The sequence below is a fragment of the Scyliorhinus torazame genome, chromosome 26 (assembly GCF_047496885.1).
Source record: "Scyliorhinus torazame isolate Kashiwa2021f chromosome 26, sScyTor2.1, whole genome shotgun sequence".
Lineage (NCBI taxonomy): Eukaryota > Metazoa > Chordata > Chondrichthyes > Carcharhiniformes > Scyliorhinidae > Scyliorhinus > Scyliorhinus torazame.
Genome location: NC_092732.1, coordinates 33257974 through 33285742, shown reverse-complemented (window position 1 = coordinate 33285742; position 27769 = coordinate 33257974). Strand labels below are relative to the sequence as shown.

At 52.8% G+C, this 27769-nt stretch overlaps 1 protein-coding gene across 2 annotated transcripts in view; it reads right to left on the bottom strand.

Moving 5' to 3' along the window:
• Window positions 1-5192: 5192 nt before the first annotated feature.
• Window positions 5193-27769, bottom strand: part of LOC140402948 (aquaporin-3-like) — a 32745-nt gene continuing 10168 nt past the window's right edge. The window contains exons 4-7 of one of the 2 annotated variants that reach the window (XM_072490591.1): window positions 19576-19713; window positions 15661-15779; window positions 10163-10380; window positions 5193-5430 (exon numbers count right to left, since the gene is read on the bottom strand). In XM_072490591.1, coding sequence (XP_072346692.1) covers window positions 5199-5430; window positions 10163-10380; window positions 15661-15779; window positions 19576-19713 — 707 coding nt within the window. In that variant the 3' untranslated portion in view covers window positions 5193-5198. The remainder of the gene's footprint in view (window positions 5431-10162; window positions 10381-15660; window positions 15780-19575; window positions 19714-27769) is intronic. The other variant, XM_072490592.1, reaches the window with a different exon arrangement.

The following is a 27769-nucleotide window of genomic DNA, read 5'->3' as shown; positions in this document are numbered from 1 at the left end:
TGGAACCTCCTCCAGCCCCTATACCCCCTCCCTATCTCTGGAACCTCCTCCAGCCCCTACACCCCCCTCCCTATCTCTGGAACCTCCTCCAGCCCCTACACCCCCTCCCTATCTCTCTGTAACCTCCTCCAGCCCCTACACCCCCTCCCTATGTCTGTAACCTCCTCCAACCCCTACACCCCCTCCCTATCTCTGTAACCTCCTCCAGCCCCTACACCCCCTCCCTATCTCTGTAACCTCCTCCAGCCCCTACACCCCCTCACTATCTCTGTAACCCCCTCCAGCCCCTACACCCCCTCCCTATCTCTCTGCAACCTCCTCCAGCCCCTACACCCCTCCCTATGTCTGTAACCTCCTCCAGCCCCTACACCCCCTCCCTATCTCTCTGTAACCTCCTCCAGCCCCTACACCCCCTCCCTATATCTGTAACCTACTCCAGCCCCTACACCCCCTCCCTATCTCTCTGCAACCTCCTCCAGCCCTTACACCCCCTCCCTATGTCTGTAACCTCCTCCAGCCCCTACACCCCCTCCCTATCTCTCTGTAACCTCCTCCAGCCCCTACACCCCCTCCCTATATCTGTAACCTACTCCAGCCCCTACACCTCCTCCCATCTCTGTAACCTCCTCCAGCCCCTACACCCCCTCCCTATCTCTGTAACCTCCTCCAGCCCCTACACCCCCTCCCTATCTCTGTAACCTCCTCCAGCCCCTACACCCCCTCCCTATCTCTGGAACCTCCTCCAGCCCCTACACCCCCTCCCTATCTCTGTAACCTCCTCCAGCCCCTACACCCCCTCCCTATCTCTGGAACCTCCTCCAGCCCCTACACCCCCTCCCTATCTCTGTAACCTCCTCCAGCCCCTACATTCCCTCCCTATCTCTGTAACCTCCTCCAGCCCCTACACCCCCTCCCTATCTCTGGAACCTCCTCCAGCCCCTACACCCCCTCCCTATCTCTGGAACCTCCTCCAGCCCCTACACCCCCCTCCCTATCTCTGGAACCTCCTCCAGCCCCTACACCCCCTCCCTATCTCTCTGTAACCTCCTCCAGCCCCTACACCCCCTCCCTATGTCTGTAACCTCCTCCAACCCCTACACCCCCTCCCTATCTCTGTAACCTCCTCCAGCCCCTACACCCCCTCCCTATCTCTGTAACCTCCTCCAGCCCCTACACCCCCTCCCTATCTCTGGAACCTCCTCCAGCCCCTACACCCCCCTCCCTATCTCTGGAACCTCCTCCAGCCCCTACACCCCCTCCCTATCTCTCTGTAACCTCCTCCAGCCCCTACACCCCCTCCCTATGTCTGTAACCTCCTCCAACCCCTACACCCCCTCCCTATCTCTGTAACCTCCTCCAGCCCCTACACCCCCTCCCTATCTCTGTAACCTCCTCCAGCCCCTACACCCCCTCACTATCTCTGTAACCCCCTCCAGCCCCTACACCCCCTCCCTATCTCTCTGCAACCTCCTCCAGCCCCTACACCCCTCCCTATGTCTGTAACCTCCTCCAGCCCCTACACCCCCTCCCTATCTCTCTGTAACCTCCTCCAGCCCCTACACCCCCTCCCTATATCTGTAACCTACTCCAGCCCCTACACCCCCTCCCTATCTCTCTGCAACCTCCTCCAGCCCTTACACCCCCTCCCTATGTCTGTAACCTCCTCCAGCCCCTACACCCCCTCCCTATCTCTCTGTAACCTCCTCCAGCCCCTACACCCCCTCCCTATATCTGTAACCTACTCCAGCCCCTACACCTCCTCCCTATCTCTGTAACCTCCTCCAGCCCCTACACCCCCTCCCTATCTCTGTAACCTCCTCCAGCCCCTACACCCCCTCCCTATCTCTGTAACCTCCTCCAGCCCCTACACCCCCTCCCTATCTCTGGAACCTCCTCCAGCCCCTACACCCCCTCCCTATCTCTGTAACCTCCTCCAGCCCCTACACCCCCTCCCTATCTCTGGAACCTCCTCCAGCCCCTACACCCCCTCCCTATCTCTGTAACCTCCTCCAGCCCCTACATTCCCTCCCTATCTCTGGAACCTCCTCCAGCCCCTACACCCCCTCCCTATCTCTGTAACCTCCTCCAGCCCCTACACCCCCTCCCTATCTCTGGAACCTCCTCCAGCCCCTACACCCCCTCCCTATCTCTGGAACCTCCTCCAGCCCCTACACCTCCAAATCAAAAAGATTTCAGCATTTGTGACTCCAGATGGTATAGACCAATTCAAAGTTTTGCCATTTGGCATGAAAAACGCCCCAGCCACGTTTTAACGGTTAACTAATAAAGTTGTTTCAGGGTTACCGAATTGTGCGGTTATACATCGACGATCTGCTCATTTTTAGCCGGACATGGACTGAACATGTGAAGCATCTGATGGAGTTATCCGATCGACTTCAGGAGGCGGGTTTGGTGATAAACCTCGTGTGATGAACGGTTACTGTATTTCTGTACGCTTAGCAACATGTAAGGTGATGTCCCCTTTAAGACCAGGGCTTGGAACCCTGGGGGACTCCGCCCCTGGCTCCGCCCACCTGGGAGCCGTATATAAGGGGCCGCCTTGTGGGCAGCACCCAGTAAGCACCCGTCTCAGCACCGGGCTAGTTCTTAGCTTATTAAAGCCTTCTTTACTGTTTACTCTCTAAGCGTCGTTATTGAGGGTACAACACCTCGCCAAAAGTGAATTTGGAAAAGCCCAAGTCACTTTCCTTGGCCATACAATTGGACAGTGTCGACTGGCCCCACGGGATGTGAAAACAAAAATTGTTGGGGAGTTTCCGATACCCTCGACACGACGGGAAATATGAGTGGATTTTACCGGAAATTTGTGCTGAATTTTAGCAGCGCGGTCGCTCCACTGACGGACTTGCTGAAGGAGCGTCGCCAATTCCAGTGGACAGCGGAGTGTCAACGGGCATCTGACGGCCTGAAGGCGGTGTCAACTACTGCTCCTGTGTTAGTCATCCCAGATTATACCAAACCATTCAAGGTGGCTATCGATGCAAGTGATGCGGGCGGAGGTGCGGTGTAGGTACAAGAAGACGACGAAGGAATCGAGCGGCCTATTGGATATTTTTCCAAGAAATTGAATGTTCACCAGAGGAAGTGTTGAACAATTAAGAAGGAGACATTGAGCTTGGTGCTGGCTTTGCAACATTTTCATGTCTATGTTACCAGCAATTCGACTGTAACAATTATCTGTACTGATCATAATCCATGGACGTTTTGGGAGCGATTCAGGAATTCAGGAATAACAATGCCAGACTGTTTTGATGTAGTTTATTGTGACAGCCATTTCATTTAAAAATCATACATGTGGCAGGATGAGAAAACGTGACAGCCGATGGTTTGTCGGTGGATGAAGCTGAAGTAAAACGGACTGTATTATTATTGATGATTGTGTTTCGTTTCTGTTTAAAAAAAGGCATATTTGTTGTCAATTTTTCTTAAAGGGAAGTGAAAAGGTGAAAAATGAAGCCATCTTGAAGTTGATGGTTTATTTTATTTTTTCTTGGGGGGAGGTGTCAGCGGAGTGTCCCTTTCAGAAATGGTTTTGTCTTCTCAAATGGCTTTGGTGATGTCATTGTGTGGGTGGAGCTGGGCTGTGGCTCTGGGCTCTTAGTTTCGCTTTTGAGCTGGGACCCGGGCTGTGGCTCTGAGTTTTACTTTCGTTTACACATTTGGAAGCTGGATTCAGACAGCGAAGCCTTGTTCTGTCTCTCTCTCTCTGCATGTTAAAAGGTGTCTCCATTTGTTCAAAAGCCCAATAAAAAATATTTATTACAAAAATCAAAAGGTGTCTCCAGGGGCAGCATGGTGGCGCAGTGGTTAGAATCATAGAATTTACAGTGCAGAAGGAGGCCATTCGGCCCATCGAGTCTGCACCGGCTGTTGGAAAGAGCACCCTAACCAAGCCCACAACTCCACCCTATCCCCATAACCCAGTAACCCCACCCAACACTAAGGGCAATTTTGGATACTAAGGGCAATTTATCACGGCCAATCCACCTAACCTGCACATCTTTGGACTGTGGGAGGAAACCGGAGCACCCGGAGGAAACCCACGCACACACGGGGAGGACGTGCAAACTCCGCACAGCCAGTGCTCCCCATACCACAATCTAACCTGCACATCTTAGGACTCTGGGAGGAAACCGGAGCACCCGGAGGAAACCCACGCACACACGGGGAGAATGCGCAGACTCCGCACAGACAGTGACCCAAGCCGGGAATCGAGCCTAGCACTGGGACTGCGGCGCTGAGGACCAGGGTTCGAATCCCGGCCCTGGGTCACTGTCCGTGTGGAGTTTGCACATTCTCTCCCCGGCCCCCCCCCCCCCCCCCCCCGTGTCTGCGTGGGTTTCACCCCCCACATACCAGTGTTTGATGTGCAGGGTAGGTGGATTGGCCGCGCTAAATTGCCTCTTAATTGTGGGGGGGGGGGAAATAATTGGGTACTCTAAATTTATTTTTTAAAAAGGTCACTTGTTAGTTTAAAAGTGATAACTGTCTTTTGGAAGGAAGCCAAACGTGCTGCTTTGTAAAGAACAAAAAGATCCGCACCACAGTCTTAAAACGTTGAGCTCTACCACGGATATTCAGCGTTGTGTCCTGGGTCACATCTTTGAAAAGGGTTTGCTGGTTTATGGGATCTTGTCATTGAATTGGAACAGTTAAAGGGGGGAATTTATTAAGGGTTATATGTAGAGTACTGTAGCTGTGTGGGGTATTATTGGTGGTAGTTGATAAAAATGCTTACTTAGTGTGTGTTTATAGAAATGTTAACTGAATTTGTCGAATAATCTTTGTTTTTGATTACGAGTGCTTAAGGCCTCTGACGATTAAGACCCGAAGGATAGGCCCTTCATAGCCAAAATCGATAAATAGTTGTGGGTCAGGTAAACTCCATGGTATACTTTGGACTTTTCTAACCCCTGGCCCATAACAGAAGTCACTGTGGGTCAATGAGTAAGAGGGTGGTGGCGGGGGGGGGGCGGGGGGGGAGGAAGGGTTTGGAGGGAGAACATGGTCGAGCGTCTAGTTCGCTACCAGAGTTGCCAAGCCCTGCCGGGGTGTTGCCAAGGTTACAGGGCGCTGCCCTTTGAACTCTTGTCCAGCGGGTCAACAGCCGCAGGATTTGATACAAATCCCGGGGGGCCGGGGTCTCCCCTCCCCCCGCCCAACCCCCCACCCCCACCTCACATCGCCATGACGAACTGGTCCCCCGAGCTGTCCGGGTCTCTCCGGCAGGCGGGGCCCTCCTTGCAGCCGCCCACCTCCTTCAGCTTCTGGTCCGTCTGCTCCCTCCCCTCGCACTCGTCCTGGGCCTGCAGGTGGTGCAGTTCAACCAGCAGCTCGTACGCCAGGGCGCCCAGGACGGCGCCCACCATGGGCGCCACGATGGGTATCCACCACCAGGAGTTGCCAGCCCTGCCGGGGTGTTGAAGAGAGAGAGAGAGAGACGGGGAGGGAACAAGGTTAGAAACGCCATTGCTGTCCATTTTAACCTAAGCATTCTAATTCCTTTTGCACCCGATTCTCCCATCTATAGGCCGTCACGAGAGCAGAACTTGAAGCGAGGCCTGAATGTGGCAAATGTCCTGTTTGTCTGTCATTCAGTTAATTGGCAGCATGTCCCGCCTCCAGGAACAGCCTGCCAATCAAATACCCCCCCACCAACCCCACTGTGTCCCAACGGTCTCTCTTTACACATGCTCCGGGCACCGAAGTAAATAACGGTCCCCCCCTCAGGCAGGCTTCCTCAGGTAAGGGGGCCTAAACTGTGCACTGCACAGTGTGGTCTCACCCCAGCGCCATTTGCCCAGAAGCTCCCTTGTTCCAGCAGCGCCACTGGAGCCGATGGCTAGGGTTGGATGCCAGCAGAATGGGGGGATGCCCTGAAGCCGTGAGCAGGCAGGCTGATGCCTCCTTGATGGGAAAATGAAAGCAGGCTCTATTGGATAGGTGGTGACACTGCCATGAACTCTCACAACCATTGGTTGGGTCTCGGCCTATACTCTAAGGATCAGAGATTGGGTCTCGGCCTACACTCTAAGGATCAGAGATTGGGTCTCGGCCTACACGCTAAGGATCAGAGATCGGGTCTCGGTCTACACTCTAAGGATCAGAGATCGGGTCTCGGCCTACACTCTAAGGATCAGAGATTGGGTCTCGGCCTACACTCTTAGGATCAGAGATTGAGCTTCGGCCTACACTCTAAGAATCAGAGATTGAGCTTCGGCCTACACTCGAAGGATCAGAGATCGGGTCTCAGCCTACACTCTAAGGATCAGAGATCGGGTCTCAGCCTACACTCTAAGGATCAGAGATTGGGTCTCGGCCTACACTCTAAGAATCAGAGATTGAGCTTCGGCCTACACTCTAAGGATCAGAGATTGGGTCTCGGCCTAGACTCTGAGGAACAGAGATTGGGCCTCAGCCTACACTCTAATGATCAGAGATTGGGCCTCGGCCTACACTCTGAGGATCAGAGATTGGGTCTTGGCCTACACTCTAAAGATCAGACATTGGGCTTCGGCCTACACTCTAAGGATCAGAGATTGGGCTTCAACACTCTAAGGATCAGAGATTGGGTGTCGGCCTATACACTGAGGATCAGAGATTGGGTCCCGGCCTACACTCTAAGGATCAGCGATTAGGCCTCAGCCTACACTCGAAGGATCAGTGTTTGAGCCTCGGCCGACACACTAAGGATCAGAGATCGGGCCTTAGCCTACACTCCAAGGATCAGAGATTGGGTCGCGGCCTACACTCGAAGGATCAGCGTTTGGGCCTTGGCCTACACTCTAAGGATCAGAGATTGGGTCTCGACCTCCACTCTAAAGATCAGAGATTGGGTCCCGGCCTACACTCTAAGGATCAGAGATTGGGTCTTGGCCTAAACTGTAAGGATCAGAGATTGGGCTTCAACACTCTAAGGATCAGAGATTGGGTCCCGGCCTACACTCTAAGGATCAGAGATTGGGCCTCAGCCTACACTCTAAGTGTCAGTGTTTGAGCCTCGGCCGACACTCTAAGGATCAGTGTTAGAGCCTCGGCCTACACTCTGAGGATCAGAGATTGCGTCTTGGCCTACACTCTAAGGATCAGAGATTGGGTCTCGGCCTACACTCTAAGGATCAGAGATTGGGTCTTGGCCTACACTCTAAGGTTCAGAGATTGGGTCTCGGCCTACACTCTAAGGATCAGAGATTGGGTCTCGGCCTACACGCTAATGATCAGAGATTGGGCCTCAGCCTACACTCTAAGGATCAGAGATTGGGTCTCGGCCTACACTCTGAGGATCAGAGATTGGGTCTCGGCCTACACTCTAAGGATCAGAGATTGAGTCTCGGCCTACACTCTGAGGATCAGAGATTGCGTCTTGGCCTACACTCTAAGGATCAGAGATTGGGTCTCGGCCTACACTCTAAGGATCAGAGATTGGGTCTCGGCATACACGCTAATGATCAGAGATTGGGCCTCAGCCTACACTCTAAGGATCAGAGATTGGGTCTCGGCCTACACTCTGAGGATCAGAGATTGGGTCTCGGCCTACACTCTAAGGATCAGAGATTGAGTCTCGGCCTACACTCTGAGGATCAGAGATTGCGTCTTGGCCTACACTCTAAGGATCAGAGATTGGGTCTCGGCCTACACTCTAAGGATCAGAGATTGGGTCTTGGCCTACACTCTCAGGTTCAGAGATTGGGTCTCGGCCTACACTCTAAGGATCAGAGATTGGGTCTCGGCCTACACGCTAATGATCAGAGATTGGGCCTCAGCCTACACTCTAAGGATCAGAGATTGGGTCTCGGCCTACACTCTGAGGATCAGAGATTGGGTCTCGGCCTACACTCTGAGGATCAGAGATTGTGTCTCGGCCTACACTCTAGGTATCAGAGGTTGGGTCTTGGCCTAAACTCTAAGGATCAGAGATTGGACTTCAACACTCTAAGGATCAGAGATTGGGTCTCGGCCTCCACTCTAAGGATCAGAGATTGGGCTTTGGCCTACACTCTAAGGATCAGAGATTGGGACTCGGCCTACACTCTAAGGATCAGACATTGGGCTTCGGCCTACACTCTAAGGATCAGAGATTGGGTCTCGGCTTATAGGCTGAGGATCAGAGATTGGGCCTCATCCTACACTCTAAGGATCAGAGATTGGGTCTCGGCCGAAACTCTAAGGATCAGAGATTGGGTCTCGGCCTCCACTCTAAGGATCAGAGATTGGGCTTTGGCCTACACTCTAAGGATCAGAGATTGGGACTCGGCCTACACTCTAAGGATCAGACATTGGGCTTCGGCCTACACTCTAAGGATCAGAGATTGGGTCTCGGCTTATAGGCTGAGGATCAGAGATTGGGCCTCATCCTACACTCTAAGGATCAGAGATTGGGTCTCGGCATACACTTTAAGGATCAGAGATTGGGTCTCGGCCTACACTCTAAGGATCAGTGTTTGAGCCTCGGCCTACACTCTAAGGATCAGAGATTGGGCTTCAACACTCTAAGGATCAGAGATTGGGTCTCGGCCTACACTCTGAGGATCACAGATTGGGTCTCGGCCTATACTCTAATGATCAGAGTACGAAGTCTTACAACACCAGGTTAAAGTCCAACAGGTTTGTTTCGATGTCACTAGCTTTCGGAGCGCAGCTCCTTCCTCAGGTGAATGAAGAGGTATGTTCCAGAAACACATATATAGACAAATTCAAAGATGCCAAACAATGCTTGGAATGCGACCATTAGCAGGTGATTAAATCTTTACAGATCCGGCTCCTGGCCTACGCTCTAATGATCAGAGATTGGGCCTCAGCCTACAATCTAAGGATCAGAGATTGGGTCTCGGCCTAGACTCTAAGAATCAGAGATTGGGCTCCGGCCTACGCTCTAAGGATCAGAGATTGGGTCTCAGCCTACACTCGAAGGATCAGTGCTTGAGCCTCGGCCTACATTCTAAGGATCAGAGATTGGGTCTCGGCCTACAGTCTTAAGGATCAGAGACTGGGTCTCGGCCTACACTCTAAGGATCAGAGATTGGGCCTCGGCCTACGCTCTAAGGATCAGTGTTTGAGCCTCGGCTGACACTCTAAGGATCAGTGTTTGAGCCTCGGCTGACACTCTAAGGTTCAGAGATCGGGCCTCAGCCAACCTATATCCATGATTTAGCTGGGAGGTCTGAGTGTACTGTATCCGTGATAGCTGGTGGCACAAAGTTAGATGTGAATGTAAGCTGTGAGGAGGAGCAGGACAAAAACATGGCAGAATAGACTGTATAATGTGGCAGAATAGCAGAATACTGAGCATAGCCGAGAAAAGAAACATACTGTCAAAATATTTCCTCCGACACTCACCAGGCCAATAAGCAAGAATGCCAACAACAATTTACCGCAGGTGTGCTAATAGGTTGGTATGTGGGGCTCTGGCCAGTACGGGTATTGCCATGGAGAATGCACCAGGGAACAGTTAACCGCCAAGCTTTTGTTTTTTGAACTGAGAGACCAGTAAATATTGCTGTTCGGAAGTGATAGAACACTTTGAGAGAAGAAATTATTTATTCAAATCCGTCCTCAATGAACACCCTCTTATTCTGTGACTATGTCCTCTGGTCCCACCCCCTCCTATCATGGGGGATTATTATTATCATGGGAGCTTCCTCCCATCATTTACCATGTCTGACCCTGGAAGAATCATATGCGTTTCAATGAATCACCTCGCACTCTTCTGAACTCCAAGGATTACCTGTGTAATCATTCCTCATCTGACAGTCCCGCCATATCCGTGATCATTCATCACAACCTGACACCTCCCACCTTTGTACCCTCCCCAAATGTGGCCACAGCACTCTCTCTTCCCTTCCTCCGAATCATTATCTAATGAGGAGGTGAGGTCCGGGCCCCGCTCCATGCGACAAGCCACTGACTGCCCACCCACTCGAGAAAACCCCCTTATCGCTCCTCGTTGCTTCCTGTCCTCCAGCTAATCCTCTATCCACGCCAGAATACCATCTCCAACACTCCCATCTAAAAATAAATCCAGATATATGACATCTACTGGGTCTCCCCTATCTACCCTCGCTGAGACCTCCTCAAAGAACTCTAGCTGGGGAGGGGGGAGGGGAACTCCGCGTGGACAGGGCACGGGCGCCGCTGTACTTACGTGAAGACCTCAGTCCCCCAGCCCGCGGCGAGGGTCAGCAGGCGGGGTCCGAAATCTCGGGCGGGGTTGATGGCGTAGCCGGAGTTGGATCCCATGGACATTCCGATGCCGACAACCGACAGGCCAATGAAGATAGGCTGCAGGACTTTGGGGGCGCCGTTGTTCTTGCCGTCCAGGACAGCGAAGATGCAAAGCAGTAGAGTGGCGGTGCCGATTAGCTACGGAGAGGAAACAGGGCTTGGTTGGAATGCGGCGGACAGGCCTCAAGCCTGGCTCCTGCGAGAGGCTGACAGCTACACGTCTTCATCATTGTGCAATTCGGATAATCCCCTACCAGCCTCCACTGCCACCCTACCTCCGCTGCCGAAACACCAGCCAAGAGCTAGCCCCCCTCAAGGGGCCAGCTCGATCATTGGGCAAGAGATCTGTTACCTCGGGGTGACTCTGCCGTCCGCTCTCGCCTCAGCGTGAGAAGCTCGGGGAGGCACGGTAGCACAGTGGTTAGCACTGTTGCTTCACAGCTCCCGGGTTCGATACACGGCTGTCTGTGCGGAGTCTGCACGTTCTCCCCGTGTCTGCGTGGGTTTCCTCCGGGCGCTCCGGTTTCCTCCCACAAGTCCCGAAAGACGTGCGTGTTGGGTGAATTGGACATTCTGAATTCTCCCTCTGTGTACCCGAACAGGCGCCGGAATGTGGCGACGAGGAGATTTTCACAGTAACTTCATTGCAGTGTTAATGTAAGCCTACTTGTGACAACAAAAAAGATTATTATTTTTATAAGAAGGCCAAATGTTTGAGTCCTGGCTCCAGACACCCGAGTCCCATAATCTAGGTCAACACTTTGAGGGTCAGTACTGAGGGAGCGCCGCACTGTCAGAGGGTCAGTACTGAGGGAGCGCCGCACTGTCAGAGGGTCAGTACTGAGGGAGCGCCACACTGTGGGAGGGTCAGTACTGAGGGAGTGCCGCACTGTCAGAGGGTCAGTACTGAGGGAGCGCCGCACTGTCAGAGGGTCAGTACTGAGGGAGCGCCACACTGTGGGAGGGTCAATACTGAGGGAGTGCTGCACTGTGGGAGGGTCAGTACTGAGGGAGCCCCGCACTTTCGGAGGGTCAGTACTGAGGGAGTGCCGCACTGTGGGAGGGTCAGTACTGAGGGAGTGCCGCACTGTGGGAGGGTCAGTACTGAGGGAGCGCCACACTGTGGGAGGGTCAATACTGAGGGAGTGCTGCACTGTCAGAGGGTCAGTACTGAGGGAGCCCCGCACTTTCGGAGGGTCAGTACTGAGGGAGTGCCGCACTGTGGGAGGGTCAGTACTGAGGGAGTGCCGCACTGTGGGAGGGTCAGTACTGAGGGAGTGCCGCACTGTGGGAGGGTCAGTGCTGAGGGAGTGCCGCACTGTGGGAGGGTCAGTACTGAGGGAGTGCCGCCCTGTGGGAGGGTCAGTAGTGAGGGAGTGCCGCACTGTGGGAGGGTCAGTGCTGAGGGAGTGCCGCACTGTGGGAGGGTCAGTACTGAGGGAGTGCTGCACTGTGGGAGGGTCAGTACTGAGGGAGCCCCGCACTGTGGGAGGGTCAATACTGAGGGAGTGCTGCACTGTGGGAGGGTCAGTACTGAGGGAGCCCTGCACTTTCGGAGGGTCAGTACTGAGGGAGTGCCGCACTGTGGGAGGGTCAGTACTGAGGGAGCGCCGGACTGTCGGAGGGTCAGTACTGAGGGAGCCCCGCACTGTGGGAGGGTCAGTACTGAGGGAGCCCCGCACTTTCGGAGGGTCAGTACTGAGGGAGTGCCGCACTGTGGGAGGGTCAGTACTGAGTGAGCACCGCACTGTGGGAGGGTCAGTGCTGAGGGAGCGCCGCACTGTCGGAGGGTCAGTACTGAGGGAGCGCCGCACTGTGGGAGGGTCAGTACTGAGGGAGTGCCGCACTGTGGGAGGGTCAGTGCTGAGGGAGCGCCGCACTGTGGGAGGGTCAGTACTGAGGGAGCGCCGCACTGTGGGAGGGTCAGTACTGAGGGAGTGCCGCACTGTGGGAGGGTCAGTACTGAGGGAGTGTCGCACTGTGGGAGGGTCAGTACTGAGGGAATGCCGCACTGTGGGAGGGTCAGTACTGAGGGAGCGCCGCACTGTGGGAGGGTCAGTACTGAGGGAGCGCCGCACTGTGGGAGGGTCTGTACTGAGGGAGCCCCGCACTTTCGGAGGGTCAATACTGAGAGAGCGCCGCACTGTGGGAGGGTCAGTACTGACGGAGCGCCGCACTGTCAGAGGGTCAGTACTGAGGGAGTGCCGCACTGTGGGAGGGTCAGTACTGAGGGAGCGCCGCACTGTGGGAGGGTCAGTACTGAGGGAGCGCCGCACTGTGGGAGGGTCTGTACTGAGGGAGCCCCGCACTTTCGGAGGATCAGTACTGAGGGAGTGCCGCACTGTGGGAGGGTCAGTAGTGAGGGAGTGCCGCACTGTGGGAGGGTCAGTACTGAGGGAGCGCCACTCTGTCAGAGGGTCAGTACTGAGGGAGCGCCGCACTGTCAGAGGGTCAGTACTGAGGGAGCGCCGCACTGTGGGAGGGTCAGTACTGAGGGAGTGCCGCACTGTGGGAGGGTCAGTACTGAGGGAGCCCCGCACTTTCGGAGGGTCAGTACTGAGGGAGTGCCGCACTGTGGGAGGGTCAGTACTGAGTGAGCACCGCACTGTGGGAGGGTCAGTGCTGAGGGAGCGCCGCACTGTCGGAGGGTCAGTACTGAGGGAGCGCCGCACTGTGGGAGGGTCAGTACTGAGGGAGTGCCGCACTGTGGGAGGGTCAGTGCTGAGGGAGCGCCGCACTGTGGGAGGGTCAGTACTGAGGGAGCGCCGCACTGTGGGAGGGTCAGTACTGAGGGAGTGCCGCACTGTGGGAGGGTCAGTACTGAGGGAGTGTCGCACTGTGGGAGGGTCAGTACTGAGGGAATGCCGCACTGTGGGAGGGTCAGTACTGAGGGAGCGCCGCACTGTGGGAGGGTCAGTACTGAGGGAGCGCCGCACTGTGGGAGGGTCTGTACTGAGGGAGCCCCGCACTTTCGGAGGGTCAATACTGAGAGAGCGCCGCACTGTGGGAGGGTCAGTACTGACGGAGCGCCGCACTGTCAGAGGGTCAGTACTGAGGGAGTGCCGCACTGTGGGAGGGTCAGTACTGAGGGAGCGCCGCACTGTGGGAGGGTCAGTACTGAGGGAGCGCCGCACTGTGGGAGGGTCTGTACTGAGGGAGCCCCGCACTTTCGGAGGATCAGTACTGAGGGAGTGCCGCACTGTGGGAGGGTCAGTAGTGAGGGAGTGCCGCACTGTGGGAGGGTCAGTACTGAGGGAGCGCCACTCTGTCAGAGGGTCAGTACTGAGGGAGCGCCGCACTGTCAGAGGGTCAGTACTGAGGGAGCGCCGCACTGTGGGAGGGTCAGTACTGAGGGAGTGCCGCACTGTGGGAGGGTCAGTACTGAGGGAGCGCCGCACTGTCAGAGGGTCAGTACTGAGGGAGTGCCGCACTGTGGGAGGGTCAGTACTGAGGGAGCGCCGCACTGTGGGAGGGTCAGTACTGAGGGAGTGCCGCACTGTGGGAGGGTCAGTACTGAGGGAGCGCCGCACTGTGGGAGGGTCAGTACTGAGGGAGCGCCGCACTGTGGGAGGGTCAGTACTAAGGGAGTGCCGCACTGTCGGAGGGTCAGTACTGAGGGAGTGCCGCACTGTGGGAGGGTCAGTACTGAGGGAGTGCCGCACTGTGGGAGGGTCAGTACTGAGGGAGTGCCGCACTGTTGGAGGGTCAGTCCTGAGGTAGCGCCGTATGATCGGAGGGGCAGTGCTGAGGGCGTGCCGCACTGTGGAAGGGTCAGTACTGAGGGAGCACCGCACTGTGGGAGGGTCAGTACTGAGGGAGCACCGCACTGTCAGAGGGTCAGTACTGAGGGAGCGCCGCACTGTCAGAGGGTCAGTACTGAGGGACCGCCGCACTGTGGGAGGGTCAGTACTGAGGGAGCGCCGCACAGTGGGAGGGTCAGTACTGAGAGAGCGCCGCACTGTGGAAGGGTCAGTACTGAGGGAGTACGGCACTGTCAGAGGATCAGTACTGCGGGAGTGCCACACTGTCAGAGGGTCAGTACTGAGGAAGTGCTGCACTGTCGGAGGGTCAGTACTGAAGGAGTGCCGCACTGTCAGAGGGTCAGTACTGAGGGAGCGCCGCACTGTCGAAGGGTCAGTACTGAGGGAGCGCCGCACTGTGGGAGGGTCAGTACTGAGGGAGCGCCGCACTGTGAGAGGGTCAGTACTGAGGGAGCGCCGCACTGTGGGAGGGTCAGTACTGAGGGAGCGCCGCACTGTGAGAGGGTCAGTACTGAGGGAGCGCCGCACTGTCGGAGGGTCAGTACTGAGGGAGTGCCGCACTGTGGGAGGGTCAGTACTGAGGGAGCGCCGCACTGTGGGAGGGTCAGTACTGAGGGAGCGCCGCACTGTCAGAGGGTCAGTACTGAGGGAGTGCCGCACTGTCGAAGGGTCAGTACTGAGGGAGCACCGCACTATCAGAGGGTCAGTACTGAGGGAGCGCCGCACTGTCAGAGGGTCAGCACTGAGGGAGCGCTGTGTTAATGGCGTGATAATTATAAACTTATGTTGCCCAGCTGCATGACCGCATTAATTTAAGTCCCTCGAGCACTTATAAAGGGAGACCGCTGGGGGCATGGTGCTGTTAGTAGGTGAAGAATGCTGTACATGGATTACGGTAAAATGATATAGTGTAGATTTATTTGTTCTTAAGGGCAGCACGGTAACATTGTGGATAGCACAATGCTTCACAGCTCCAGGGTCCCAGGTTCGATTCCGGCTTGGGTCACTGTCTGTGCGGAGTCTGCACGTCCTCCCCGTGTCTGCGTGGGTTTCCTCCGGGTGCTCCGGTTTCCTCCCACAGTCCAAAGATGTGCAGGTTAGGTGAATTGGCCAATGATAAATTGCCCTTAATGTCCAATATTGCCCTTGGTGTTGGGTGGAGGTGTTGAGTTTGGGTAGGGTGCTCTTTCCAGGAGCCGGTGCAGACTCAAAGGGCCGAATGGCCTCCTTCTGCACTGTAAATTCAATGATAATCTATGATTAATCTAGGACAAAGGTTCGGCACAACATCGTGGGCCGAAAGCCCTGTTCTGTGCTGTATTTTCTATGTTCTATGTTCTATGTCAAGAAACCTAGCAAGAAGCCTATTAGTGCCTGGCTCCATTCTCCATCAACAAGCTTGGTACTGATTTGACAAGCTGGCTTAAAGTTCGAAGATGTTGATCACAACCCCCCTGTTCTTAACGCACTTAGAGGGGTAATCTCAGGCTCTCCCAGGTCCACAGGTCAGCCATACAGTGCAATTATCGAAATGTGGAACCTACAACGAGGTCCTTGCCGCGAGCCGTTGACCCGCCCACCGTTAATGCGGCCACCGGCCCGGGTCCAATCCTACCCACGGTGGAACAGCGGGAATTGACAAGAGGAATCCGGCTACCTGGTCAATGAAGCCATTCGAAAGGGTGAGGAATGGTGCTGGATAGGTGCCAAAGATGAAGGCAGTTGCTCGTGGCCCAGTGACAGATAAGGTCCCGTTATTGACAGCGTGAATCCCATCTGTAAGGGGGCACAAAAAATTGCGTCAAGTTCACACCGATTGGCTCGTACATGGCATGTGGGAGCTTTAGGAAATGGGAATGGGAGGATCTTAGAGAATGGGAGGGTATTTGGAAATAGGAATGTGAGAATCTTTGGGATCAAGGACGTGCAGAAATTGGGAATAGGAAGATCTTTGGGAATGTGAGGTTCTCTGGGACCGGGAATGTGAGGATGTTTGGGAATGGGAGATCTATTGGAGTGGGAATATGTTGATGATTGGGAATGGGAATCTTTGGGATTGGGAATGTGAACATCTTTGGGAATGGGAGCGCCTTTGGGAGTGGGAACATGAGGAGTTTGCGGGCATGGAAATGTGAGGATAATTGGGAATGGGATTATCTTTGGGAGCCAGTATGTGAGGAGCTTTGGTAATCTCTGGGAATGAAAAAATGTGGGCGTTTGGGATGGAAGGGTCTTTGGGAATGTGAATGTGCGGAATATGAGAATTTGGGAACGAATTTGGGAATGGGAGTGTGAAAGTCACGGTGAATGGGAATGGGAAGAACTTGGGAATGGGAATGTTTTGTCATTGAGGGGATAAGAACATAAGAACTAAGAGCAGGAGTCGGCCATCTGGCCCCTCGAGCCTGCTCCACCATTCAATGAGATCATGGCTGATCTTTTGAGGACTCAGCTCCACTTTCCGGCCCGAACACCATAACCCTTAATCTCTTTATTCTTCAAAAAACGAGCTATCTTTATCTTAAAAACATTTAATGAAGGAGCCATAGGTTCCATAGGTTCACAACCCTTTGTGTGAAGAAGTTCCTCCTAAACTCAGTCCTAAATCTACTTCCCTTTATTTTGAGGCTATGCCCCCTAGTTCTGCTTTCACCCGCCAGTGGAAACATCCTCCCCGCATCTATCCTATCTATTCCCTTCATAATTTTATATGTTTCTATAAGATCCCCCCTCATCCTTCTAAATTCCAACGAGTACAGTCCCAGTCTACTCAATCTCTCCTCGTAATCCAATCCCTTCAGCTCTGGGATTAACCTAGTGAATCGCCTCTGCACACCCTCCAGTGCCAGTGCGTCCTTTCTCAGGTAAGGAGACCAAAACTGAACACAATACTCCTCACTAACACCTTATACAATTGCAGCATAACCTCCCTAGTCTTAAACTCCATCCCTCTAGCAATGAAGGACAAAACTCCATTCGCCTTCTTAATCACCTGTTGCACCTGTAAACCAACTTTTTGCGACTCATGCACTAGTACACCCAGGTCTCTCTGCACAGCAGCATGTTTTAATATTTTATCATTTAAATAATAATCCCTTTTGCTGTTATTCCTACCAAAATGGATAACCTCACATTTGTCAACATTGTATTCCATCTGCCAGACCCTAGCCCATTCACTTAACCAATCCAAATCCCTCTACAGACTTCCGGTATCCTCTGCACTTTTTGCTTTACCACTCATCTTAGTGTCGCCTGCAAACTTGGACACATTGCACTTGGTCCCCAACTCCAAATCATCTATGTAAATTGTGAACAGTTGTGGGCCCAACACTGATCCCTGAGGGACACCACTAGCTACTGATTGCCAACCAGAGAAACACCCATTAATCCCATTTGTTTTCTATTAATTAACCAATACTCTATCCATGCTACTACTTTCCCCTTAATGCCTTGCATCTTTATCTTATGCAGCAATCTTTTGTGTGGCACCTTGTCAAAATCTTTCTGGAAACCAGATATATCACATCCATTAGCTCCCCGTTATCTACCGCACTGGTAATGTCCTCAAAAAATTCCACTAAATTAGTTGGGCCGACCTGCCCTTTATGAACCCATGCTGCATCTGCCCAATGGGACAAATTCCATCCAGATGCCTCGCTATTTCTTCCTTGATGATAGATTCCAGCATCTACCCTACTACCGAAGTTAAGCTCACTGGCCTATAATTACCCGCTTTCTGCCTACCTCCTTTTTTAAACAGTGGTGTCACATTTGCTCATTTCCAATCCACCGGGACCACCCCAGAGTCTAGTGAATTTTGGTAAATTATCACCAGTGCATTTGCAATTTCCCTAGCCATCTCTTTTAGCATTCTGGGATGCATTCCATCAGGGGCAGGAGACTTGTCTACCTTTAGCCCCACTAGCTTGCCCATCACTACCTCCTTAGTGATAACAATCCTCTCAAGGTCCTCACCTGTCATAGCCCCATTTCCATCAGTCACTGGCATGTTATTTGTGTCTTCCACTGTGAAGACCGACCCAAAAAACCTGTTCACTTCCTCAACTATTTCCTCATCTCCCATTATTAAATCTCCCTTCTCATCCTCTAAAGGACCAATATTTACCTTAGCCACTCTTTTTTGTTTTATATATTTGTAGAAACCTTTCCTATCTGTTTTTATATTCTGAGCACGTTTACTCTCATAATCTATCTTACTCTTCTTTATAGCTTTTTTAGTAGCTTTCTGTTGCCCCCTAAAGATTTCCCAGTCCTCTAGTCTCCCACTAATTTTTGCCACTTTGTATGCTTTTTCCTTGAATTTGATACTCTCCCTTATTTCCTTAGATATCCACGGTCAATTTTCCCTCTTTCTACCATCCTTCCTTTTTGTTGGTATAAACCTTTGCTGAGCACCGTGAAAAATCGCTTGGAAGGTTCTCCACTGTTCCTCAACTGTTTCACCATAAAGTCTTTGCTCCCAGTCTACCTTAGCTAGTTCTTTTCTCATCCCATTGTAATCTCCTTTGTTTAAGCACAAAACACTAGTGTTTGATTTTACCTTCATCTGTATTTTAAATTCCACCATTTTGTGATCGCTCCTTCCAAGAGGATCCCTAATTATGAAATCATGAATCAATCCTGTCTCATTACACAGGACCAGACCTAGGACCGCTTGTTCCCTTGTAGGTTCCATTACATACTGTTCTAGGAAACTATCGCAGATACATTCTATAAACTCCTCCTCAAGGCTGCCTTGACCGACCTGGTTAAACCAATCGACATGTAGATTAAAATCCCCCATGATAACTGCTGCACCATTTCTACATGCATCAGTTATTTCTTTGTTTATTGTCTGCCCCACCATAATGTTACTATTTGGTGGCCTATAGACTATTCCTACCAGTGACTATTCCTGATTTCTACCCAAATGGATTCAACCTTATCCTCCACAGCACCGATGTCATCCCTTACTATTGCCCCGATGTCATCTTAAATAACAGAGCTACACCACCTCCCTTACCATCCACTCTGTCCTTCCGAATAGTTTGATACCCTCGGATATTTAACTCCCAGTCGTGACCATCCTTTAACCATGTTTCAGTAATGGCCACTAAATCATAGTCATTCACGATGATTTGCGCCATCAACTCATTTACCTTATTCCGAATACTACGAGCATTCAGGTAAAGTACACTTATGTTGGCTTTTATACCTCTGTTTTGAATCTTAACACCTCGATCAGTAACCTCTCTTGAGTTAATTTTCCTCTTAACTCTTCTAATTTTCCTTGTCGTTGAACCCATATCTTCATGTAACAACCTGCCGCGTCGCTTACCATTAATGTTCTTACTTCCCGTTTTATTCCTTTTAGTATTACTGGGCCTATTCACTGAGCTCCCCTCAGTCACTGTATCTTGTACTGTCGCCCTTTTTTGATTTTTGACTATGGCTTCTCTGCCTTACACTTTCCCCTTACTGCCTTATATTTAGGAATGGGAACACGGCGATCATTGGGCTCGCCGCGGGGAAAGGTACGGAACGTTGATTGGCGATAAGGGGGAATACGAACCGTGGTGGACTCCGTACACAATGGCAGCACCGACGAAGCCTCCGAGCGTCTGGAAGAACATGTAAAACGGGAGCTTCTTCCACTGGAACCGTCCCAGTAAACACAAACTAAAGGAGACAGCTGGGTTGAGGTGGCCACCTGCAAGTAATTGGCCAGGTTACAACACCTTGTATTCAAACAGCACCTTGCACACAGCAAACAAAACACAAGTGGCTTGACTGGAGAGTATTAGAATCCCGGACGAGCCCCCAGCAGCGACTAAGATACTGGACAGGAACCCCAATATTTTATTTTAATTTTGTAAGAGTGTGCGGAAAGGATTCCTCGCCCCGGGAGTGAATTCACACAAAATAGGGATATGGTATATTAAAACAATCTTTGTTACTAGCGCAGGATTAGAGGGCGTGAATCCCGCCCCCGCCGGCTCCCGAATTCTCCAGTGCCGGGGATTTGGTGGGGGGCAGGAATCGCGCCGGTCGGGGGCCGTTGGCAGTGCCCCCCCCCCCCCCACGGCGATTCTCCGGCCCGCGATGGGCCGAGTGGCCACCTGTTTTCGGCTGGTCCCGCCGGTAAGGACCTGTTGTGATTTACGCCGGCGGGACCAGCCGAAAACAGGTGGCCACTCGGCCCACTCGGGATGACGGCGTAGGCCCTTCGGCACCGGTTGGCGCGGCGCCAATCACTCCGGCGCCGGCCTAGCCCCTGAAGGTGCGGAGGATTCCGCACCATCTGGGCGGCTGATCCACGCCACGTCTCGGCGCCCGAGTGGGCCGTCCCGCTGGTTCGCGGAGAATCCCGCCCAAAATCTTTAACAGCACACCAGAAAATAGCTTACAAAACCCCCTGAAACAATACAGTGACACTTAAACCCTTAAGTGCTATCTTTATTCCCACTGAAACAAAGAAACACATCCGCTCTCAATCCACTTTTTTCTTTAAAAATATATTTTATTCAACTTTTTCGGCCAAACAAAACAGGACAAAGGTTTTTCCCTTTTTTACAACAGCAAAACAATATAAATAACCGTGACCGTATTTTAACAAATAAATAAATAATATATAAACTAAATGGCAATTGCCATAACAAAAATAATAGCTCTCCCAAATAATAAAATCAGCAATTCAATATACATAACCAAGTACCAATATCTTTACAAAAACACCCCTGAGGACCCACCTGAGCCCCCCCCCCCCCCGGGTTGCTGCTGTTACCTTCCCATTTCCTTTATCGTTCTGCGAGGTAGTCAATGAACGGTCGCCACCGCCTGGTGAACCCCTGAGCCGAACCCCTTAGTGCGAACTTTATCCCTTCCAGTTTTATAAACCCTGCCATGTCGTTTATCCAGGTCTCCACGCCCGGGGGTTTAGCTTCCTTCCACATTAACAATATCCTTCGCCGGGCTACTAGGGACGCAAAGGCCAAAACATCAGCCTCTCTCGCCTCCTGCACTCCCGGCTCTTCTGCAACCCCGAATATAGCCAGCCCCCAGCCTGGCTCGACCCGGACCCCCACCACCTTCGAAAGCACCTTCGCCACCCCCACCCAGAACCCCTGCAGTGCCGAGCATGACCAAAACATGTGGGTGTGATTCGCTGGGCTTCTCGAGCATCTCCCGCACCTATCCTCTACCCCGAAAAATTTACTGAGCCTTGCTCCGGTCATATGTGCCCTGTGTAAGACCTTGAATTGTATCAGGCTGAGCCTGGCGCACGAGGACGAAGAGTTTACCCTACGTAGGACATCTGCCCACAGCCCCTCCTCAATCTCCTCCCCCAGCTCTTCGTCCCATTTTCCCTTCAGCTCATCCACCATGATCTCCCCCTCGTCCCTCATTTCCCTATATATATCCGACACCCTACCATCCCCCACCCATGTCTCTGAGATCACTCTATCCTGAACCTCCTGCGTCGGGAGCTGCGGGAATTCCCTCACCTGTTGCCTCGCAAAAGCCCTCAGTTGCATATACCGAAATTCATTCCCTTGGGGCAACCCATATTTTTCCGTCAGCGCTCCCAGACTCGCAAACGTCCTGTCTAGGAACAGATCCCTCAGTTGCACAATCCCAGCTCTCTGCCATGCTCCAAATCCCCCATCTATTCTCCCTGGGACAAACCTATGATTATTTCTTATCGGGGACCGCACCGAGGCTCCCGTCCTTCCCCTACGCCGTCTCCACTGCCCCCAAATTTTCAGTGTTGCCACCACCACTGGACTTGTGGTGTATTTCTTTGGGGAGAACGGCAACGGCGCCGTCACCAGTGCTTGTAGGCTGGTTCCTTTGCAGGACGCCATTTCCAGTCTCTTCCACGCCGCTCCCTCCCCTTCTCCCATCCACTTACACACCATTGAGATATTGGCGGCCCAATAGTACTCACTTAGGCTCGGTAGTGCCAGCCCCCCCCCCCTATCCCTGCTACGCTGCAAGAACCCCCTCCTCACTCTCGGGGTCTTCCCAGCCCACACAAAACTCATGACGCTTTTCTCGATCTTCTTGAAAAAAGCCTTCGTGACCATCACCGGGAGGCACTGAAACACAAAAAGGAATCTCGGGAGGACTACCATTTTAACCGCCTGCACTCTACCCACCAGTGACAGGGGCACCATGTCCCATCTCTTAAAATCCTCCTCCATCTGTTCCACCAATCGTGTTAAATTAAGCGTATGTAAGGTTCCCCAACTCCTGGCTATCTGGATCCCCAAGTACCGGAAATCTCTTGTTACCTTCCTCAGCGGTAAGTCATCTATTCCCCTGCTCTGCTCCCCCAGATGTACCACAAACAACTCACTCTTCCCCATGTTCAATTTGTACCCCAAAAATTCCCCAAACTCCCCGAGCGTCTGCATTATCTCAGGCATCCCCTCCACCGGGTCCACAACATACAGCAATAAATCATCGGCATACAAGGATACCCGGTGTTCTTCTCCTCCCCTGAGCACTCCCCTCCACTTCCTGGAGCCCCTCAGTGCTATGGCCAGGGGCTCAATTACCAATGCAAACAGTAACGGAGACAGGGGACACCCCTGCCTCGTCCCTCTATAAAGACGGAAGTAGTCAGACCTCTGCCTGTTCGTGACCACACTTGCCACCGGGGCCCTATATAGCAGCTGTACTCATCCAATAAACCCTTCACCGAAACCAAATCTCCTCAACACTTCCCACAGGTAGTCCCACTCGACCCTGTCAAATGCTTTCTCGGCATCCATCGCCACCACTATCTCCGCCCCCCCCCTCTGGTGGGGGCATCATCATCACCCCTAGCAGCCTCCGTATGTTCGTGTTCAGCTGTCTCCCCTTAACGAACCCAGTTTGATCCTCATGGACCACCCCCGGGACACAGTCCTCTATCCTCGTCGCCATTACCTTGGCCAGGAGCTTAGCATCTACATTCAAAAGGGAAATGGGCCTGTAGGACCCACACTTTATCCTTCTTCAAAAGTAACGATATTGTCGCCTCCGACATAGTCGGGGGCAACTTCCCCCTTTCCCTGGCCTCATTAAAGGTTCTCGTCAAAAGCGGGACCAGTAGGTCTATATATTTCCTATAAAATTCCACCGGGAACCCATCCGGTCCCGGGGCCTTCCCCGCCTGCATGCTCCCAATCCCCTTTACCACCTCCTCCACCTCAATCCGTGCTCCCAGTCCCGCCCTCTCCTGCTCCTCCACCTTCGGGAATTCCAGCTGATCCAGGAAATGCATCATTCCCTCCTTCCCTTCCGGGGGCTGAGCCTTATACAACCTCTCATAGAATGTCTTAAACACCCCATTCACTCTCTCCGCTCCCCGTTCCATCTCTCCCTCCTCATCCCTCACCCCACCTATCTCCCTCGCCGCTCCCCTCTTCCTCAATTGTTGGGCCAGTAGCCGACTCGCCTTCTCTCCATACTCATACTGTACACCCTGTGCCCTCCTCCACTGTGCCTCTGCCTTACCTGTGGTCAGCAGGTCAAATTCCACATGCAGCCTTTGTCTTTCCCTGTACAGTCCCTCCTCCGGTGCCTCTGCATATTGCCTGTCCACCCTCAGAAGTTCTCTCAGCAATCGCTCCCTTTCTTTACTCTCTTGCTTCCCTTTATGTGCCCTTATGGATATCAGTTCCCCTCTGACCACCGCCTTCAACGCCTCCCAGACCACTCCCACCTGAACCTCTCCGTTGTCATTAAGCTCCAAGTACCTTTCGATACATCCCCTCACCCTTAGACATACCCCCTCATCCGCCAATAAGCCCATATCCATTCTCCAGAGTGGGTGCTGTTCTTTTTCCTCTCCTACCTCCAGATCTACCCAGTGTGGAGCATGGTCCGAGATGGCTATGGCCGTATACTCCGTCCCTGTCACCTTCGGAATCAGTGCCCTTCCCAGGACAAAAAAGTCTATCCGTGAATATACCTTGTGAACATGGGAGAAGAATGAGAACTCCTTACTCCTAGGCCTACTAAATCTCCAAGGGTCTACTCCTCCCATCTGCTCCATGAAGTCCTTAAGCACCTTGGCCGCTGCCGGCCTCCTCCCGGTCCTGGACCTCGACCGGTCCAGCCCTGGATCAAGTACTGTATTGAAATCTCCCCCCATTACCAACTTTCCTGCCTCCAGGTCTGGGATACGCCCCAACATGCGCCTCATGAAGTTTGCATCATCCCAGTTCAGGGCATATACGTTCACCAGAACCACCGCCTCCCCTTGCAGTCTGCCACTCACCATCACATATCTACCCCCACTGTCCGCCACTATGGTCTTTCCCTCAAACAGTACCCGCTTCCCCACTAGTATAGCCACCCCCCTATTCTTCGCATCTAAACCCGAATGAAACACCTGCCCCACCCATCCTTTACGTAGTCTGACCTGGTCTATCAGTTTCAGATGCGTCTCCTGCAACATAACCACATCTGCCTTTAATTTCTTTAGGTGTGCGAGTACCCGTGCCCTTTTAATCGGCCCGTTCAGCCCTCTCACGTTCCACGTGATCAACCGGGTTGGGGGGCTCTTTACCCCCTCCCCCCCTTGTCGACTAGCCATCCCCTTTTTTAACCCAGCTGCTCACCCGGTTCCCACGTACCCGTGTATCCCCCCGACGGCACCCTCCCGCCTCGACCACCCCGCCCCATAACAGCTCCCCCTTCCCCTTAGCAGCAGCAACCCAGTTAACCCCCCCCTCCCCCCCCTCCGCTAGATCCCCCTCTAGCGTAATTACACCCCCCCATGTTGCTCCCAGAAGTCAGCGAACTCTGGCTGACCTCGGCTTCCCCGTTTGCCCTCGGCCTCTCACTGTGCGAGGCCCCCTCCTTCCTGCGTCCCTGTTCCCGCCTTAATTACCATAGCGCGGGAACAAAGCCCGCGTTTCCTACCCACCGGCGCCCACAGTTCCTCATACTCCCCCCCCCCCAAACGAGGGGAAGAGAGAAAATTTACAGGATTAAAGAGTTAACAATTGCAAAATCATCCCCCCCCCCCTTCCTCGTCCCACATAGTCACCCCACCACTTTGCCCCAGAAGCTCTTTCTCTCGCCAGACTACTCCAGCTTCTCGTCCACAATGAATGTCCGCGCCTCTTCCGCCGTCTCAAAGTAGTGGTGCTTCCCTTGGTGTGTGACCCACAGTCTCGCCGGTTGCAGCATTCCAAAATTTCACCTTCTTTTTGTGAAGCACCGCCTTGGCCCGATTGAAACTTGCCCTCCTTCTCGCCACCTCCGCACTCCAATCCTGGTACACGCGGATCACCGCGTTCTCCCACCTACAGCTCCGAGTTTTCTTCGCCCATCTGAGAACCATCTCTCTGTCATTATATCGGTGAAATCTCACCACTGTGGCTCGAGGTACTTCTCCAGCCTTCGGTCTTCGCGCCATAACTCGATAAGCTCCCTCCACCTCCAAAGGGCCCGTCGGGGCCTCCGATCCCATTAGCGTGTGAAGCATCGTGCTCACATATGCCCCGACGTCCGTCCCCTCTGCGCCTTCGGGAAGACCCAAGACTCTTAGATTCTTCCTCCTCGAATTATTCTCCAGGGCTTCCAACCTCTCCACACACCTCTTGTGCTGCGCCTCGTGCGTCTCTGTCTTCACCACCAGGCCCTGAATTTCATCTTCATTTTCAGCAGCCTTTGCCTTCACGACCCGAAGCTCCAGCTCCTGGGTCCTCTGCTCCTCCTTTAGCCCTTCAATCGCCTGTAGCATCGGGGCCAACACCTCCTTCTTCAGCTCTTCCACACAGCCCCGCAGGAACTCTTGTTGCTCCGGGCCCCATATCGAACGGCCACCTTCCGACGCCATCTTGCTTCGAGCTTACCTTCCTTGCCGCTGCTCCGAAGGACCCACTGCAATCCTGCCGCTATCCTCTCCTTTGTCCATCAGCGTCCGGGGGGATTCCCTTCTACTTCACCGCACAGTGATTTTGGCCGTTTAAAATTGCCGTTGGAGCTCTTATCAAGAACCCAAAAGTCCGTTCCACTTTCAAATACAGTTAGCAGACCCAGGCATCTTGCTTCACAGAGATATTCTTTGGGATTGTTTTAAAGAAAAGGCCTGAATCCTGGCAGAACCAGGCAGAAACATCTTCAGAGATAGATCACCTGTTTGTTTCAGCTCCCCTTCCAGACACACAATTTTGAGCTGCCTGGGTCAAAACTGCTAATCTGTCTACTTACATATCATTAACTGAACTACAGTGAGAGAAGATGCTTGAGAATCCCGGGAACTACCGACTGATGAGCCTTACTTCTGTAGTGGGTAAGTCAGCCTGGCTTTGTAAGGGGAAAGTCACGTCTCACCAATTTGATTGAGTTTTTTGAAGGGGTAGCCAAGAAGGTAGATGAGAGCAGTGCAGTCGACGTTGTCTACATGGACTTTAGCAAGGCCTTTGACAAGGTACCGCATGGTAGGTTATTGCAAAAGATTAAATCTCATGGAATCCAGGGCGAGGTAGCCAATTGGATACAAAATTAGCTTGGCGACCAAAGTCAAAGAGTGTGGAGGGTTGTTTTTCAAACTGGAGGCCTGTGACCAGCGGTGTGCCTCAGGGATCGGGGCTGGGTCCACTGTTATCTGTGATGTATATAAATGATTTGGATGAGAATGTAGGAGGCATGGTTAGTAAGTTTGCTGATGACACCAAGATTGGTGGCATGGTGGATAGTGAAGAAGGTTATATGAGATTGCAACAGGATCTTGACCAATTAGGCCAGTGGGCCAATGAATGGCAGATGGAGTTTAATTTGGATAAATGCGAGGTGATGCATTTTGGTCGATCAAATCAGGGCAGGACCTACTCAGTTAATGGTAGGGAGTTGGGGAGAGTTACAGAACAAAGAGATCGAGGGGTACAGGTTCATAGCTCCTTGAAGGTGGAGTCGCAGGTGGACAGGGTGGTGAAGAAGGCATTCAGCATGCGATGTTTGATTGGTCAGAATATTGAATACAGGATTTGGATAGTTTGCGGATCATACGACTGTGGGGGGCCGCATCTCAAACAACAACGAATCAGACTACAGGAGGGAGATAGACCACTTGCTTGCATGGTGCACCGAAAACAACCCCTCTCTAAACATTGGAAAGACACAGGTACACCTTCAAGTTACGGTGACCACAATGCACGTATGCAAATTTCCCCCGCAACAGCTAATCAGCATCTCCGCTCTACTGCCCTCTGCTGGATGCTTGCCTTCACTTGAACAGCTAGGGTCTCTTGCGCAGACACACCTTCAAGTTACGGTGACCACAATGCACGTATGAAAATTTCCCCGCAACAGCCAATCAGTAGCTCCGCTCTACTGCCCTCTGCTGGATGTACTCCCTATACACATATGACTGTGTGGCAAGATTTAACTCAATTAACCTATACGTTTGCAGATGACTGTGTACCTGACAAGACGCCGGAATGTGGCGACTAGGGGCTTTCCACAATAACTTCATTGCCGTGTTAATGTAAGCCTACTTGTGACAATAAAGATTATTAAAGATACGATTGTGGTGGGTCGTATCTCAAACAATGACAAATCAGACTACAGGAGGGAGATAGATCACTGGGTTGCATGGTGTACCGAAAACAACCTCTCTCTAAATGTCGGAAAGACTAAGGAACTGATCATCAACTTCAGGAAGCGCAGCACGACACCCCCCCCCCCCCCCCACATCAATGGCTCTGAAGTGGAGATGGTCGATAGCTTTAAGTTCCTGGGGGTCACCATCACCAACAGTCTGT